The 15,911-nt window shown below is 47.3% G+C and overlaps 1 protein-coding gene across 1 annotated transcript; it reads right to left on the reverse strand.

The window, feature by feature from the left end:
- Nucleotides 1–12,556: 12,556 nt before the first annotated feature.
- Rhov (ras homolog family member V) lies at nt 12,557–14,554 on the reverse strand. Its single transcript, XM_004660796.2, has 3 exons — nt 14,332–14,554; nt 14,073–14,131; nt 12,557–13,881 (listed from the first exon to the last, which is right to left on the reverse strand). Exons 1-3 carry the CDS (start codon nt 14,537–14,539, stop codon nt 13,438–13,440), a joined length of 711 nt encoding a protein of 236 aa, XP_004660853.1. The 5' UTR covers nt 14,540–14,554; the 3' UTR covers nt 12,557–13,437.
- Between the last annotated feature and the right edge of the window lie 1,357 nt (nt 14,555–15,911).

A 15,911-nucleotide genomic window follows, 5' to 3' on the forward strand; every position in this document is an offset into this window, starting at 1 on the left:
ACACACACACACACATTTATGTTTATATTTATATTAATATTCATATTTATATATTTTTAATTTTTTTGAGGTAGGGTCACACTAGCCCAGGCTGACCTGGAACTCACTAGGTAGTCTCAGGGTGGCCTCGAATTCATGGCAATCTTTCTACCTCTGCCTCTCAAAAGTGCTGGAATTAAAGGCGTGCACCAACACACCCAGCTCCTAAAAATATTTTTAAAAACCCTAAATAAGGTTGAGTGTGGTGGCGTACACCTTTAATCCCAGCACTCTTGAGGCAGAGGTAGGAGCATCACTGTAATTTTGATACTAGTCTGGGCTACAGAGTGAGTTCCAGGCTAGAGCAAGAACCTGCCTCAGAAACCAAAAAAGGAAAAAAAAAAAAAAAAAAAAAAGAATTTTAAAGAGCCGGGAGATAGCTCAGCATTTGCCGTACAACTCTGAGGACCTAAATTCAATCCTCAGCACCCTTATAAAATTCTTGGAGGGCTGGGGAAATGGCTTAGTGGTTAAGACGTTTGCCTGCAAAGCCTAAGGACCCTGGTTCGATCACCCAGGACCTACCTAAGCCAGCTGCACATACATCTGGAGTTCATTTGCAGTGGCTAGAGGCCCTGTCGTGCATAGTCTCTCTTTCTCTCTATCTACTTCTGTCTCTCTCTCAAATAAATAAATCAATTAATTATTTTTAAATGCTTGCCATGTGTTGCAGTCAGGTTCGCATTGCTGGCAGAAATCACTGGGCCAGGAGCATCTTGTGGGACCAAAAAATGGCTTAAAGCCGGGCGTGGTGGCGCACGCCTTTAATCCCAGCACTCGGGAGGCAGAGGTAGGAGGATCGCCGTGAGTTCAAGGCCACCCTGAGACTACAGAGTCAATCTCAGGTCAGCCTGGACCAGAGTGAGACCCTACCTCGAAAAACCAAAAAAAAAAAAAAAAAAAAAAGGCTTAATTAGGCTTACAGACTCAAGGGGAAACTCCATTATCAAAGGGGAAAATGATGGCATAAGCAGAGAGTGAACATCACCCCCTCACCAACATCAGGTGGACAACAGCAATAGAAGAGTATGCCAAACACTGGCAAGGGAAAACTGGCTATAACACCCATAAACCCGCCGCCAACAATACACTGCCTCCAGGAGGTTTTAGTTTCCAATTGCCATCAGCTGGGGAAACTAGCATTCAGAACACCTAAGTTTAGGAGGACACCTGATTCAAACCACCACAACATGGTCGTGCACACTTGCATCATCAGCACTGAGTGAGACAGAAACCAGAGAATCAATGGGGCTTTCTGATCAGCACTAGTCTAACAAAAACAGAGATCTCCAGGCTCAGTGAGAGATCCTGTCTCGAGGCAATAGAGCAGAAGAGCTGTAGAAAAAGACAACCACCATCCTCCTCTGTCTGGGCTCCACACTGGGCGCACACATCTGCACCTCTGCCTCCCGAGTGCTGGGATTAAAGCTTTATACCAACCCTCCTAGTTTATTTGTTTTATTAATATTTTTTTGAGATAGCGTCTTGCTCTAGCCCAGACTGACGTGGAATTCACTGTGTAGCCCCAGCTGGCCTGCTTTCCTAGTGTTGGCATGAACTACTACTCCCGACTTTGGATTTATTAGGGGGTTCTTTTGTTTAATTATTAATTAATTAAATTTTTGTTTGGTTGTTTTTCGAGGTAGAGTCTCGCTCTAGCCCAGGTTGACCTGGAATTCACTATGTAGTCTCAGGGTGGCCTTGAACTCACGGCGATCCTTCTATCTCTGCCTCGTGAGTGTTGGGATTAAAGGCGTGTGCCTCCATGCCCAGCTCTTTCTTAAATATTTTATTTACTTATTTGAGTTAGAGAAGGGGGGAGAGAGAGAAAGGACGAGGCAGATAGAGAGAGAATGGGCTTGCCAGCGCCTCCAACCATTGCAAATGGACTCTAGATGCATGTACCACCTTGTGCTTCTGGCTTACATGGGCACTGGGGAATCAAAACTGGGTCTTTAAGCTTCATAAGCAAGCACCTTTTCTATTAAGCCATTTCTTCAGTCCCTTCTTTTTGGTTTTTTGAAGGTAGGGTCTCACTGTAGTCCAGGTTGACTTGGATCTCACTCTGTTGTCCCAGGCTGGACTTGAACTCACTAAAATCCTCCTACCTCTGCCTCCTGAGTGCTGGGATTACGGATTACAAGTATGTGTCATTAAGCCAACCTTGATAAATGTTATTTAAATTAATTTAATTTATATTTTTAAATATTTTTATTTATTATTATTATTAATCAGAGAGAATTAGAGAGAAGAGAGACAGAGAAAATAGTCATGCCAGGGCCTCTAGCCATTGCAAACAAACTCCAGACACATGCACTACTTTGTGCATCTAACTTTAAGTGGATACTGAGGAATAGAACTCAGGTCATTAGGCTTTACAGGCAAGCACTTTAACCACTGAGCAAACACTCCAGCCCGTATTAAAAAAAAAAAAAAATTATTGCCGGGCATGGTGGCACATGCCTTTAATCCCAGCACTCAGGAGGCATTGGTAGGAAGATGGCCATGAGTTCAAGGCCACCCTGAGTCTGCATAGTGAATTCTAGGTCAGCCTGGACTAGAGTAAGACTCTACCTCGAACCCCCCAAAATAAAAAATAAATAAATTATATATATATATATATATATATATATATATATACATATATATTTATGTAAATAATATATATATATATGAAAGAGGCAGAGAGAGAGAGAGAAAGAGAAAAAGGGAGAGACAGAGAGAATTGGCACTCCAGGGCCTCCAGTCATTGCAAAACAAACTCCAGACACATGCGTCACATTGTGCATCTGGCTCACGTGGGTCCTGGGGAATCAAACCTGGGTTTGGGTCCTTTGTCTTTGTAGGTAAGCAACTTAACCGCTAAGCCATCTCTCCAGCCCTATTTTCTTTCTTTCTTTCTTTCTTTTTCCAAGGTAGAGTCTCCCTCTAGCCCAGGCTGACCTGGAATTCAGTAGGTAGTCTCAGGTTGGCTTTGAACTTGAATTCATGGTGCTCCTCCTACCTCTGCCTCCTGAGTGCTAGGACTAAAGGCATGCACCACCATGCCTGGCCTATTTTCTTTTATTTATTTATTTATTTATTTTGTAAATCAAGGTTGGGATGTTAGCTCAATTGTAAAATCTGGTAAGTGTGAGGCCCTGGGCTCAATTCTCAGCACTACCAAAAAAAAAAAAAAAAAAAAAAAAAATCAGCCTGAGCTAGAGCGAGACCCTACCTTGAAAAAAGTTTAAAAAATAAAAAATAAGCTGGGCGTGGTGGCGCATGCCTTTAATCCCAGCACTCGGGAGGCAGAGGTAGAAGGATCGCCGTTAGTTCGAGACCACTCTAAGACTCCAAAGTGAATTCCAGGTCAAACTAGGCTAGAGTAAGACCCTACCTCGAAAAACCAAAAAAAAAAAAAGGAAAAGGAAAAAATAAAAATTAGCTGGGTGTGGTGGCGCACGCCTTTAATCCCAGCACTCAGGAGGCAGAGGTAGGAGGATCGCCATGAGTTCAAGGCCATCCTGAGACTACAGAGTGAATTTCAGGTCAGCCTGTCCTAAAGTGAGACCATACCTCAAAAAAAAAAAAAAAAACATAAAAATAAAAATTTTAATCAGGTGCTAGGAAAAGGGAAAGCACTTGCTTAATGTGGACAAAGCTCTGGGAGTGACACCCAGCACAGAAAGGAAGCAAGGGAGAGAGGAGGGAGAAGGGGTGTCAGACAGTTTAGGTGGACCATCTACTCCAAGGGTTTGGCAGGTCCTGCAAAGGGGAAGAGGGCAGGGAGAGAAAATAATTTATTTATGCTCAGAAGGCAGAGGCAGGAGCCTCTCATGTTCTAAGCCAACCTGGGCTACATAAGGTGAGAAACAAAGCTAAGGATCAGGGATGTAGCTCAGTCGGCAGAGTGCTTGCTGGCATGCGCAACGCCCTGGGGTTGATCTTCAGCGCTGCTTACTACACCTCTCATGCAGCACTTGAGAGGTAAAGACTAGAGTATCAGAAATTCAAGGTCAGCCTCAGCTGCTTAGCAAGTTTGAGGCCGGCCTGGGTTACATAAGACCCTGTCTCAAAAAAAAAGAGGGCTGGAGAGATGGCTTCGCAGTTAAGGCGCTTGCCCACAAGGCCAAAGGATCCCAGATTCAATTCTCCAGTCCCCATGAAAAACCAGATGCACACAGTGGTGCATGCATCTGGAGTTTGTTTGCAGTGCTTAGAGGCCCTGGTGCACTCATTGTTTTTCTCCCTCTGTATCTGCCTCTCTCTCTCAAATAAATAAAATACTTTAGAAAATAGGGCCTGGGATCTGGAGAGATTGCTCAGTGGTTAAGATACCTGCCTGCAAAGCCTAATGACCCAGGTTTGATTCTCCAGTGCCCACGTAAAACCAGATGCACAAAGTGGAGCATGCGTCTGGAGTTCATTTGCAGCAGCTAGAGGCCCTGGTGTGCCCATTCTGTCTATGTCTCTTCTCTCCCTCTTTCTGTTTGCGAATAAATAAATAATTTTTAAAAATCATGGGGAGAGGCCTGGATAGATGGCTTAGTGGTTAAGGTGCTTGTCTGTGATGTGTAAGGACCCATCTTCAACTTTCCAGGTCCCACGTAAGCCAGACGCACAAGGTGATGCAAATGAGCAAAGTTACACATGTGCACAAGGTGGTGCACACTTCTGGAGTTTGATGGCAGTGCTTAGAGGCCATGGCATGCCAATTCTCTATCTCTCTTACTTTCTCTCTCATTAAAAAAAAAAAAAAAAAAAAAAAAATTGGCCATTGTGTTTGCTTGTAATTCCAGTGCTGGGGAGATAGAGACAGATGGATGGATCCCTGGGGCTCATTAACCAACCAATCTAACCTAATTGGTGAGCTCCAGGCCAATGAAATACCTTGTCTAAAAAAGAGATGAGGACTGGAGAAATGGCTTCGTGGTTAAACCCTTGCCTGTGAAGCCTAAGGACCCTGGTTCAAGACTCGATTCCCCGTACTTCTGTAAGCCAGATGCACAAGGTGGCATGGGTATCTGGAGTTCCTTTGCAGTGGCTGGAGGCCCTGGCATGCCCATTCTTTGTCTCTCTCTGCCTCTTTCTCTAACTTGGTTTCTCAACATAAACAAACAAACAAACAAACAAAATTAAAGCTGGGTGTGGTGGCGCACGCCTTTAATCCCAGCACTTGGGAGGCAGAGGTAGGAGGATCACTATGAGTTTGAGGCCACCCTGAGACTACATAGTGAATTCCAGGTCAGCCTGAGCTAGAGTGAGACCCTGTCTTGAAAAAAAAAAATAAATAAATAATAAACAAAAATAAAAAATAGATGAATTACAGCCCGTCATGGTGGTGCATGCCTTTAATCCAGCACAAAAAGAGATGAATGGCATACATAACGAATGATACCTGAGGTTATCCTCTGGCCTCTGCATGCACACATTTGTGCATGTATGCTCACACACACATGCATCCAAACACATGAATATGCATATATACTTGTATGCTATTGCATGCAGAAGCAATTTTTTTTAATTTTAATTTTGGGCTACAGAGATGGCTTAGTGGTTAAGTGCTTGCCTGTGAAGGACCCCAGTTCGAGGCTTGATTCCCCAGGAGCCACATTAGCCAGATGCACAAGGGGGTGCACACGTCTGGAGTTCGTTTGCAGTGGCTGGAGGCCCTGGCGTGCTCTCTCTCTCTCTCTCTCTCTCTCTCTTTCTCTCTCTCTCTCTTTCTCTCTCTCTCTCTGCCTCTTTGTCTCTCTGTTGCTCTCAAATAAATAAATAAAAATAAACAAAAAATAATTTTATTTGAGAGAGAATCGGTGTATCATGGCCTTCAGCCACTGCAAATGAACTCCAGAGCATACACCACCTTGTGCATCTGGCTTACATAGGTCCTGGGGAATTGAACCTGGGTTCTTTGGCTTTGCAGGTGAGTGCCTTAACCACTAAGCCATCATTCCAGCCCCTAAAATTTTTTTCTTTTGGATTTTTGAGTTAGGGTCTCATTCTAAGTTTTTATTTTTATTTATTTATTAGAGACAGAGAGAGTGAGAAAAAGAGAAAGTAAGAGAGAATGGGCACACTATGGCCTCTAGCCACTGCAAACAAATTCCAGATGCATGTGCCACCATGAGCATCTGGTTTACGTGGGACCTACAGAATTGAACCTGAGTCCTTAGGCTTTCCAGGCAAGCGCCTTAACTGATAAGCCATCTCTCCAGCCCCCTCCCTTCTTTGTGTGTGTTGATTTTTAAGAAACTGGTTGTAGCTCAATAGTATAGTGCTTGCCAAGCTTTTGAAAAGCCCTGGTTTTGATTCCCAGGACTAATATATATCATATCATATCATATCATATCATATCATATCATATCATATCATATATTATATATATGTATATGTATGTATATATACATTATATATATAAACACACACCATATATACATACATATATATATATATATATATATATATATATATATATATATATATAAAACATATATGGTATTAGGGTTAATATAATCAGCATTTAAGAGCACTTGCTGAGCAAGCATGAGGGCCTGAGAAAACCTAATTCATCCTGAGTTCAATTCCCAGCACCACCCACATAAACAGCTGTGTGTGTCCACATACATCTGTAACGCTAACCCTAGTCCTGTAGAACTCAGAGGCAGAAGAATTGTGGCAGAAGCTGGGCATGGTGGTGCACGCCTTTAATCCCAGCACTTGGGAGGCAGAGATAGGAGGATCTCCATGAGTTTGAGGCTACCCTGAGACTACATAGTTAATTCCAGGTCAGTCTGGACCAGAGAGAGACCCTACCTCAAAAAAATAAAAGGGCTGGAGAGATGGCTTAGCGGTTAAGCACTTGCCTGTGAAGCCTAAGGACCCCGGTTCGAGGCTCGGTTCCCCAGGTCCCATGTTAGCCAGATGCACAAGGGGGCGCACGCGTCTGGAGTTCATTTGCAGAGGCTGGAAGCCCTGGCGCGCCCATTCTCTCTCTCTCCCTCTATCTGTCTTTCTCTCTGTGTCTGTCGCTCTCAAATAAATAAATAAATAAAAATTTAGAAAAAAATAAAAAATAAAAAAGATGGGGGGGACTGGGGAAATGGCTTAACAGCGAAGACCCACGTAAGCCAGATGCACAAGGGGGCACATGTGTCTGGAGTTCCCATGCAGTGGCCAGAGGCCTTGGCATGCCCATTCTCTCTTTCTCATAAATAAATAAATAAAATATTTTTTTAAAAAAAAGAATTGTTGGGGAGGGCATGGTGGCGCACGCCTTTAATCCCAGCACTCGGGAGGCAGAGGTAGGAGGATTGCCATGAGTTCAAGGCCACCCTGAGACTACATAGTGAATTCCAGTTCAGCCTGGGCTACAGTGAGACTCTACCTCAGGAAAAAAAAAAAAAAAAGAAAAAAAAGAAAAAGAAATAATTGTTGGGGGCTGGGGAGATAGCCTAGTGGGTAAGTGTTTGCCTGTGAAGCCTAAGGACCCTGGTTCAAGGCTCAACCCACGTAAGCCAGATGCACAAGGTGGCACATGCATCTCGAGTTTGTTTGCAGTGGCTGGAGACCCTGGTATGCCCATTCTCTCTATCTCTCTGTCTTTCTCTCTGCCTCTTTCTCTCTCTGTCACTCTTAAATAAATAAATAAATAAATAGAATTGTTGGGGCTTGCTGGTCAGTGAGTCTAACAAAGAACTGCAGCTCCAGGTTCAATGAGAGACTCCATCTCCAAGAAACTCATAGATGAGCCGCAAAGGACCATACCCTCTGGCCCCTGCACATGAGGCATGGGGTGAATGCATCGGTACCATCTATAGGTGTGTACATGCAAAAATATTTCTGGGGAAGGTTTTTCAAGGTAGGGTCTCCCTCTAGCCCAGGCTGACCTGGTATTCACTATGTAGTCCTAGGCTGGCCTTGAACTCACAGTGATCCTCCTACCTCTGCCTCCTGAGTGCTGGGATTAAAGGCATGTGGCACCAGGCCTGGCAAAACCAAACCAAACCAAAAAACAAACAAACAAGCAAAAAAACCTGTTAAGTGGGGAGATGGCTTAGGAAGTAAAATGTTTATCATATGAGCATCAAGCCCTTAGTTTGGATCCTCAGCACCCACATAAAAGCTGATGCACACTATAAACTCAGCATTGGGAAGGCAGAGACAAGAGAACCTTGTCTTGGGGCTTGCTGGCCAGTTCTTCTAGCTAAATTGTTGAGCTCTAGATTCAAAGACATTGCTTCAAGAAGAAAATAGTCAGGACTGAAAAGATGGCTCAGAGGTTAAAGGCACGTGCTGCTAAAGGCTGACCAACTGGATTCAATTTCTCCATACCTACATAAAGTCAGGTGCCTAAAGTGGTACATGTGTCTGTAGTTCATTTACAGTGGCATGAGGCCCTGGTACATTCATACTCACTCTCTCTATGTTTGCCTCTTGGTCTCTGTCTGTTTCAAATAAATTATATATTAGGGATAGAGAGATGGCTTAACAATCAAAGCACTTGCCTGTAAAGCCAAAGAAACTGTGTTTGATTCCCCAGTACCCAAGTTAAGCCAGATATACAAGGTGGCACATGTGTCGGGAGTTCATTTTTCAGCAAAGGCCACAGTACACCCATTTTCTCCCTCTCTCTCAAATAATTAAATAAGTAAATAAATAAAATATTTTTTAAACATAAAAATTTTTTTTAATTTTTTTTGTTCATTTTTTATTTATTTATTTGAGAGCGACAGACATAGAGAGAAAGACAGATAGAGGGAGAGAGAGAGAATGGGTGCGCCAGGGCTTCCAGCCACTGCAGACAAACTCCAGATGCGTGCGCCCCCTTGTGCATCTGGCTAACGTGGGACCTGGGGAACCGAGCCTCGAACCAGGGTCCTTAGGCTTCACAGGCAAGCGCTTAACCGCTAAGCCATCTCTCCAGCCCATGTTTTTTGTTTTTTTGAAGTAGGGTCTCACTTCTGGCCCAGGCTGACCTGGAATTCACTTTGGAGTCTCAGGGTGGCCTTGAACTCACAGCGATCCACCTACCTCTGCCTCCCAAGTGCTAGGATTAAAGGCGCGTGCCACCACGCCCGGCTTAAAAAATTGTTTGTTTATTTTTTATTTATTTATTTGAGAGCAAAAGACAGAGAGAGAAAGAGGCAGATAGAGAGAGACAGATATTGGGCACGCCAGGGCTTCCAGCCACTGCAAACGAACTCCAGATGCATGTGCCCCCTTGTGCATCTGGCTAATGTGGGTCCTGGGGAATCGAGCCTTGAACCAGGGTCCTTAGGCTTCACAGGTAAGTGCTTAACTGCTAAGCCAACTCTCCAGCCCAAACAAAATATTTCAATATATATATATTTTTTAATTTTGAGGCAAGCCCAACAGACTGGCCTTTAAAAGTATTTTAGTTTATTTATTTAGTTGAGAGAGAGAGAACCAGGGCCTCCAGCCAGCACATTCGCACTCCAGACACGTGTGCCACCTGTGTGCATGTGTGAGCTTGCATGCTTGCATCATCTTGTGTGTCTGGCTTAGGTGGGATCTGGAGAGTTGAACATGGGTCTTTAGGCTTCACAGGCAAGCACCTTAACTGTTAAGCCATTTTACCAGTCCCCTTAACCTTATTTTTAGGGGAGTGTGGTTCAAGGTAGGGCCAAACTCTAGCCCAGGTCGACTTGAAGCTCACTCTGTAGTTCCAGGCTTGCCTTGAACTCACAGTGATCCTCCTACCTCTGCCTCCTGAGCGCTGGGATTAAAGGTGTGCGCCACCATGCTCAACCACACACAAACCAGCTATTCCAGGAAGTAGAAATAGAGAGATCATTCTTTGAAAGAGAGTCAGGATCAGAGTGGGGTTTGGAATCAGAGGTAAGTCTTCCTCATCCTGCACAGGTTTGGACCTCAAGCCTCATTCTCAAGGCCACGGTGTCACAAACCAGGAGCTGAACTTGATCTTCATGGTCTAAGCTCTTAAGGGACAATAGCAAACACCACCTGGGATTCAAGAACCTGTGGTAAAAACTGGGTATGCTGGTGCACGTCTTTAATCCCAGCACTCAGGAGGCAGAGGTAGAAGGATCACCATGAGTTCAAGGCCAGCCTGGGATTACAGAATGAGTTCCAGGTCAGCTGAGGCTAGAGTGAAATCCTACCTCAAAAACACCAAACAAGGCTGCATCCTGAAACCCCAACCGCTGGGATGCAGAGCTGGTACACCAGCTTCTTTCTTTTTCTTTCCTTTTTACCCAATAAAATTTTGCCTTACAAAAAGTAGCAGCAGCAGCAGCAGCAGCTGGGTGTGGTGGTGCACACCTTTAATCCCAGCACCCCGGAGGTAGAGGTGGGATTGCCTTGAGTTCTAGGCCACCCTGAGACTACATAGTGAGTTCCAGGTCAGCCTGAGTTAGAGTTGAGACCCTACCTCATAAAACCACACACACACACACACACACACACACACACACAAAGCAGGGCGTGGTGGCACATGTCTTTAATCCCAGCACTTGGGAAGCAGAGGTAGGATTGCCGTGAATATGAGGTTACCCTGAGACTAGAGTGAATTCCAGATTAGCCTAGGCTAGAGTGAGACCCTCTCTCGGGGGAAAAAAAAAATCACTGTCTCACTGTCAGAGAAAGAAAAAAGAGGCCTTTAAGCCCAAGTGAGCTGGGAGCTCACTGTAAAGAAAAAACCAGTTAGTGTTGGGCTGGGGAGGGACGAGAGGGAGGCAGCAGCTGCGTGTGGATGGCCATGAGGAACCATCATGGCATGGCAGGCATCCAGAGATGACCAGAAAGTGACCCTGATCAGGCTCAGTGACCTGATAGGAGGGGCTTCAGTTCAGCTGACTGATACGCTGGTACCATAAGAGAAACAGAAGAAACTGTGTGTGTGGTGAGAATGGAGAGGCCATTTGGTCCAGCTTCTCCTTTCATCCAGAATACCTACAAGTGCCCCTCGCAGAAACCTCTAGTCAAGAGTCCTGAGTATTTCATCCTGCAAACAAGGAACTAAGGTACAACGAATGGAAATGATTGATGTCAGAATTTTGAACCGAGGTCTCTGCCCCCTTGAGGAGTGTGCCAAAGATGCACTGGGCAGCCACTGACTGTGGAGTAAGGGTTGAGACCCTGAGAACCTGTCTTTCATGGCAGTTTCTCACCTCTACCGGAGGGAACAAAAGGTTGGCACTCTGGGGGACAGGAAGAAGAAAGCCTTGGCTAAAAGTAAGCTGGAGGATTAGCTGAGGTTTCACTTGGCTAAGATTTCTGTCCTTCAGCAATGCATTTTCTCTAACACAGACACACATCCTGTACTTCCTGCACAGTGGATGGATCCAGACCCAATAGATTGGGCTGGGTATGAATGCTCATCTGGCCCAGCAGGTGCCTAGCAGGTGTCCCAGGTGTGCCTTGGAAATACTTTCATAAGGGCTGGGGGATGGTTCAGCTGTTCAGAGCACTTGCCAATTCAGTATGAAAGGTCTCTTGTGCTGGAAACAGTCACGTTCAACTCCCCAGAACCCATGTAAATAGTTGGAATTGGCCACACGCATCTGTAACCCCAGTCCATGGTGAGGGGACAGTCACTGGGGCTCACTGAAAGACAGTAGCTCCAGGTTGAGACCTCTGTCTTGAGGAGATATGCAGATGAGTGATAAGGACACCCAATGTTATTCTCTGTCCTCTGCACGCACACATTCATGTGCATACAGAGCACATCGCATATATGATGCCATACACAGACACACAAAAATTACTTACAGGAATAACACCCAAACATATACCCAGATCTATGGTGCTCCTATAACCACTTGGTAATAATTACCTTTCTCCTCTGGGTCTCAGTTTCCCTAAGGTAAAATAGGGTTCCCCCCCCCAACGGGTCATTTATATTTACTTCCAGTTCCAATTCCAATGAATATTCTCTGAAACCCTTCTTCAAGCCCTTCTCCAGGTGAACTCTATGCACACAGCATTTCTGGGATTAAACCTCTCTACAATTGTTCACAACTGGCACCTGACCTTGACCATGTCATAACGTACTGACCAATCCACCCAATGCCAAGAACTATGGCCAGTTGTTGTTTAAGGTTGTCTAGGATTTCCTTAGTGTTCCTGCTGTGGATGGGGGCACATTCCCCAGTCAGAGACCTTGAGCTCAGAAAACTGTTCAAAAGGATGAGGGCAGAAAGGCTAGAAGGTGTGAGATCGTCCCAGAGCCTCAGTGCTCAGCATCATGTCTAGAAAGGAGGGGGGGAGAGGAGGGGCCCCACCCACCTGGTGAGGTCATGGGAAAGCAGCTCTGGCGCTGACACCTGGGGAAACCCGTTTCCAGGCTGCTTCCCACGCTAGCTCTCCTGGGAACCAGCTAAGCCAAACCCCAAGTAGGGAGCCCCACGCCTACCCCCCCCCAACCAGGTTCAATTCCCATCACAATGTCCAGCCCTCACCCTTCAACCAAACCTCAGCGGGCAGCCCATCTATGAAGAAGGGTTATGAAGGGGCTTAAGGCTGACAGCTCCAGAAAATGACAGACGGCAGCTTCAGAAATTGTACGGTTTTATTCGCAGATTGCACTGCTCTACCTTCTAGGTTGTGTGTGACCTTGGGGAAAGGGATAACTCCGTTCCCTTCCTCCTTTGGGCTCTAATTTGCAGCTCCTCCCCCTCCCTTTGCTGGGCTTTGACTCTCACTTCCTGCCCCGCTGCTGGCCCAGCCAGTTTGGGCAGTGCCTAGGGAGCCCAGAGACCCAGTTCTTCCCAGGGAGCAGCCCTGCCCTCCTTGGCCTTCAGGGTTGAGGGCAGCCCAGGTGTCAGCCTGCTCCTCAGCCTCCCCCTCCCACCCCTTCTTCCTTGTCTTCCTCTTTTCAAACCCAGCCCTCTGATCTGCCTTCATTCCCACCACTTCAAGCCTCAATTTCTGTTCCCTCCCTTAATTTAATTTCTCACTGGCCTCTTAACTCCATCCCAATCCTCTCCAAATCAAGTCTGGCTACCTTCCAGCCACTCAAGATGCCCTGCTGTTTCCCCTGGCTTCCTTACCCCTGTGCAAGGACGGGTGAGGACCCACTGAAGGGATTCACATTACCAATCTGACTTGTGGGCCCATTACGAGAAAACTTGGGAATGGCATCCCAAGCTGCTCACAGATGGTTGACACTATTGGGACCATCCCATGAAAATCAAACTGCTGGGTTTTTCCTGTGAGCCTTGACCAAAGAAATCCAAATCAGCCTGCCTTCTTCCAGGCACTAGCTCAACCTGGCTTATCAGAGTGGGCGGTTAGAGGCTCATGTCCCCAGTGTTCTGCAGGAAACTGAGTCCCAAGGCTGCCCAGGCCCTGCCGGGAGTACCCTCCAAGGCCCATGCCCCAGGTTCCAGAAGTCTCTGGCCTCCTGTGTTCCACTTGCACTGTCACAGCTGCTCAAACAAAACAGAAAAACTTCTTCCAGCGACAGCGGGAGAGGGTGCGCACACCTTTGGCATTGAGTTTCTTCTCCAGCCGGGCTTTGTGCTCAATAGCACTGAGAATAGCGGAGTCAAATACCTCCTTCAAATTCTTCTGCGTCAAGGCGGAGCACTCAAGGTAGCAGCTGGCCCGGATCTTCTCGGCCAGACCCTGGGCTTGGGGTTGGGGCACTGGGCCCTCCCTGCCCCCCTTGTCCAGCTGAATCAGTACATTGACATCGTCCCTCAGGTCGGCCTGGGTGCCCACCAGCAGCACGGGTGCTTGGGGGTTGTGGGTGCGGATCTCGGGAAGCCATTTCTCGGTGATGTTTTGGAAGGAGCTGGGCTGGACGACGCTGAAGCACGCCAGGAAGACGTCGGTATCCGGGTAGCAGAGCGAGCGAAGCCGGTCAAAGTCCTCCTGGGGTTGGAAGGTGGCAGGATGATTCCCTGCCACATGGACCGAGCCATCCGTTTCCCACTTGGGGCTGGAGACCCAAGACTCCTGCTAAGAGTCCGAGGCCTGCTCCATTTCTACTCCACTAGGAATCCTCCCAGCCTCCGACCCACGCCCCTCCAGACCAACCGAGGATGGGGCCCTAAGCTTCTCACCTGTCCCGCTGTGTCCCAGAGCTCGATGCGCACGGGGGCTCCATCCACCAAGACTTGCACTGTGCAGGGCGGGGAGGGAGGGACAGCAGGAGTTAGGCAGGGCGTCCTCACCAGCGCCACCTCGAGGCTCTCTGCCGCCTCCTCCCGGGGTCTCCCGTGTAACCCCCCCCCCACACCACCCACCACCACGACTTGGGCCCCAGCTCTGAGAGTGCATCCTCCCCCTCACCCCCAGCTTCACGGAACACGACGAACGTACCAGAGAAGGTGTCCAGTGCGGTGGGGCGGTACCGCGCGGGGTACCCATTGCAGGTGTAGCTGACGATGAGGCTGCTCTTGCCCACGGCGCCGTCGCCCACCAGAACGCACTTGATGCCCAGCTCCGGGGTGGCGCTGCGCCGCCGCGGAGGAGGGCTCGGGGCGCGGAGCGGCGGAGGCTCGGCCTCGCTCAGCTCCCGCGGCGGCATGGCCCGCTCCCGGGGCAGAAGAGGGGCCAGCCCGGACACGGCTCCCCGGCGCGCTCCGGGAAGACAATTGCGTCCGCTGCTTCTCGCCGTCTGCGGGCTGAGCTCGGCCGCCAGACGCTACGAGGGGCAGGTCGGGCCACGCCCACCTCATCTGCATGTCCAGCGCGGCGCGGACCCCGCCCCACGGGCCTGGACCTCCCTGGGCAGGGCATCTCACTAAACCCAGGCAATCGCCAGGCACCCGGAGGAAGAAAAGGTGGCAGAAACCGGGCGCCGCGTGGGTATAAGGACAAGGGATTGCCATGTTGTTAAACCGATATCGAGATATGTTGGTACACAGACACCATCATGTATTGTTGGTTGGAAGAAGCAAGTTGCAGAACACACAATACAGCATGTTCAGATTAAACACACTCAGATTAAACCTTTTTTCCAGTTAAAATAAACAAAAAAATGTAATCAAAGGCTGGGGGTGGTGGCTTATGCCTTTAATCCCAGCACTTGGAGGATCACTGTAAATTCGAGGCCGGCCTATCTCAATAGGGACTGAGGATGTGGCCCAGTGCATAGAGTGTCTGCCTATCACGCACAGAGCCTTGAATTTGATCCCCAGTTCCCCATAAACCAGGTGTGGTGGCACACACTTATAATACCAGCACTCCGGAGGTGGAGACAAGGAGGATCAGAAGTTCAAGGTCAGCTGAGGGTGGTGCCTCACACTTTTTTTGTTTATTTTTATTTATTTATTTTTATTTTGGTTTTTTGAAGTAGGGTTTCACTGTAGCTCAGGCTGACCTGGAATTCACTATGGAGTCTCAGAGTGGCCTCGAACTCACAGCAATTCTCCTACCTCTGCCTCCCAAGTGCTGGGATTAAAACGCTTGGCTTTTTTTTTTTTTATGCATGCGCTCCCTTGTGCATCTGGCTAACATGGGTCCTGGGGAATCAATTGAGTCTCGAACCAGGGTCCTTAGGCTTCACAGGCAAGCGCTTAACCCGCTATGCCATCTCTCCAGCCCACGCTTGGTCTTTTAAAGGTACCTTTTAAAGAAAAGCCAGAACAAAAAGTCATGGTCAGCAGTATAATAAAGTTCACGACTTGACTATTAACATCTTGACTATGGGGAAATGGTAGAATTTCCAGTGCTCATTTCTATATCCCAATATCTACCTCCTCCATTTCCTGTATCCAAATGTCTGCAGATGCCAATGCACCTAATTGTAGTCACAGAACTTCTAAAACTTCTCAAATTCCTAGAAGTTTCTTCATTTAGCAAGTGAAAGGTGCTTTAGTTGTCCTGTTCTTATAGTACCCTAGAAAGTGTTCTAGGGTGGTTCTTTTTCTTTTTTTGAATAAGGTAGGATCTCACTC

The sequence above is a fragment of the Jaculus jaculus genome, chromosome 8 (assembly GCF_020740685.1).
Source record: "Jaculus jaculus isolate mJacJac1 chromosome 8, mJacJac1.mat.Y.cur, whole genome shotgun sequence".
Lineage (NCBI taxonomy): Eukaryota > Metazoa > Chordata > Mammalia > Rodentia > Dipodidae > Jaculus > Jaculus jaculus.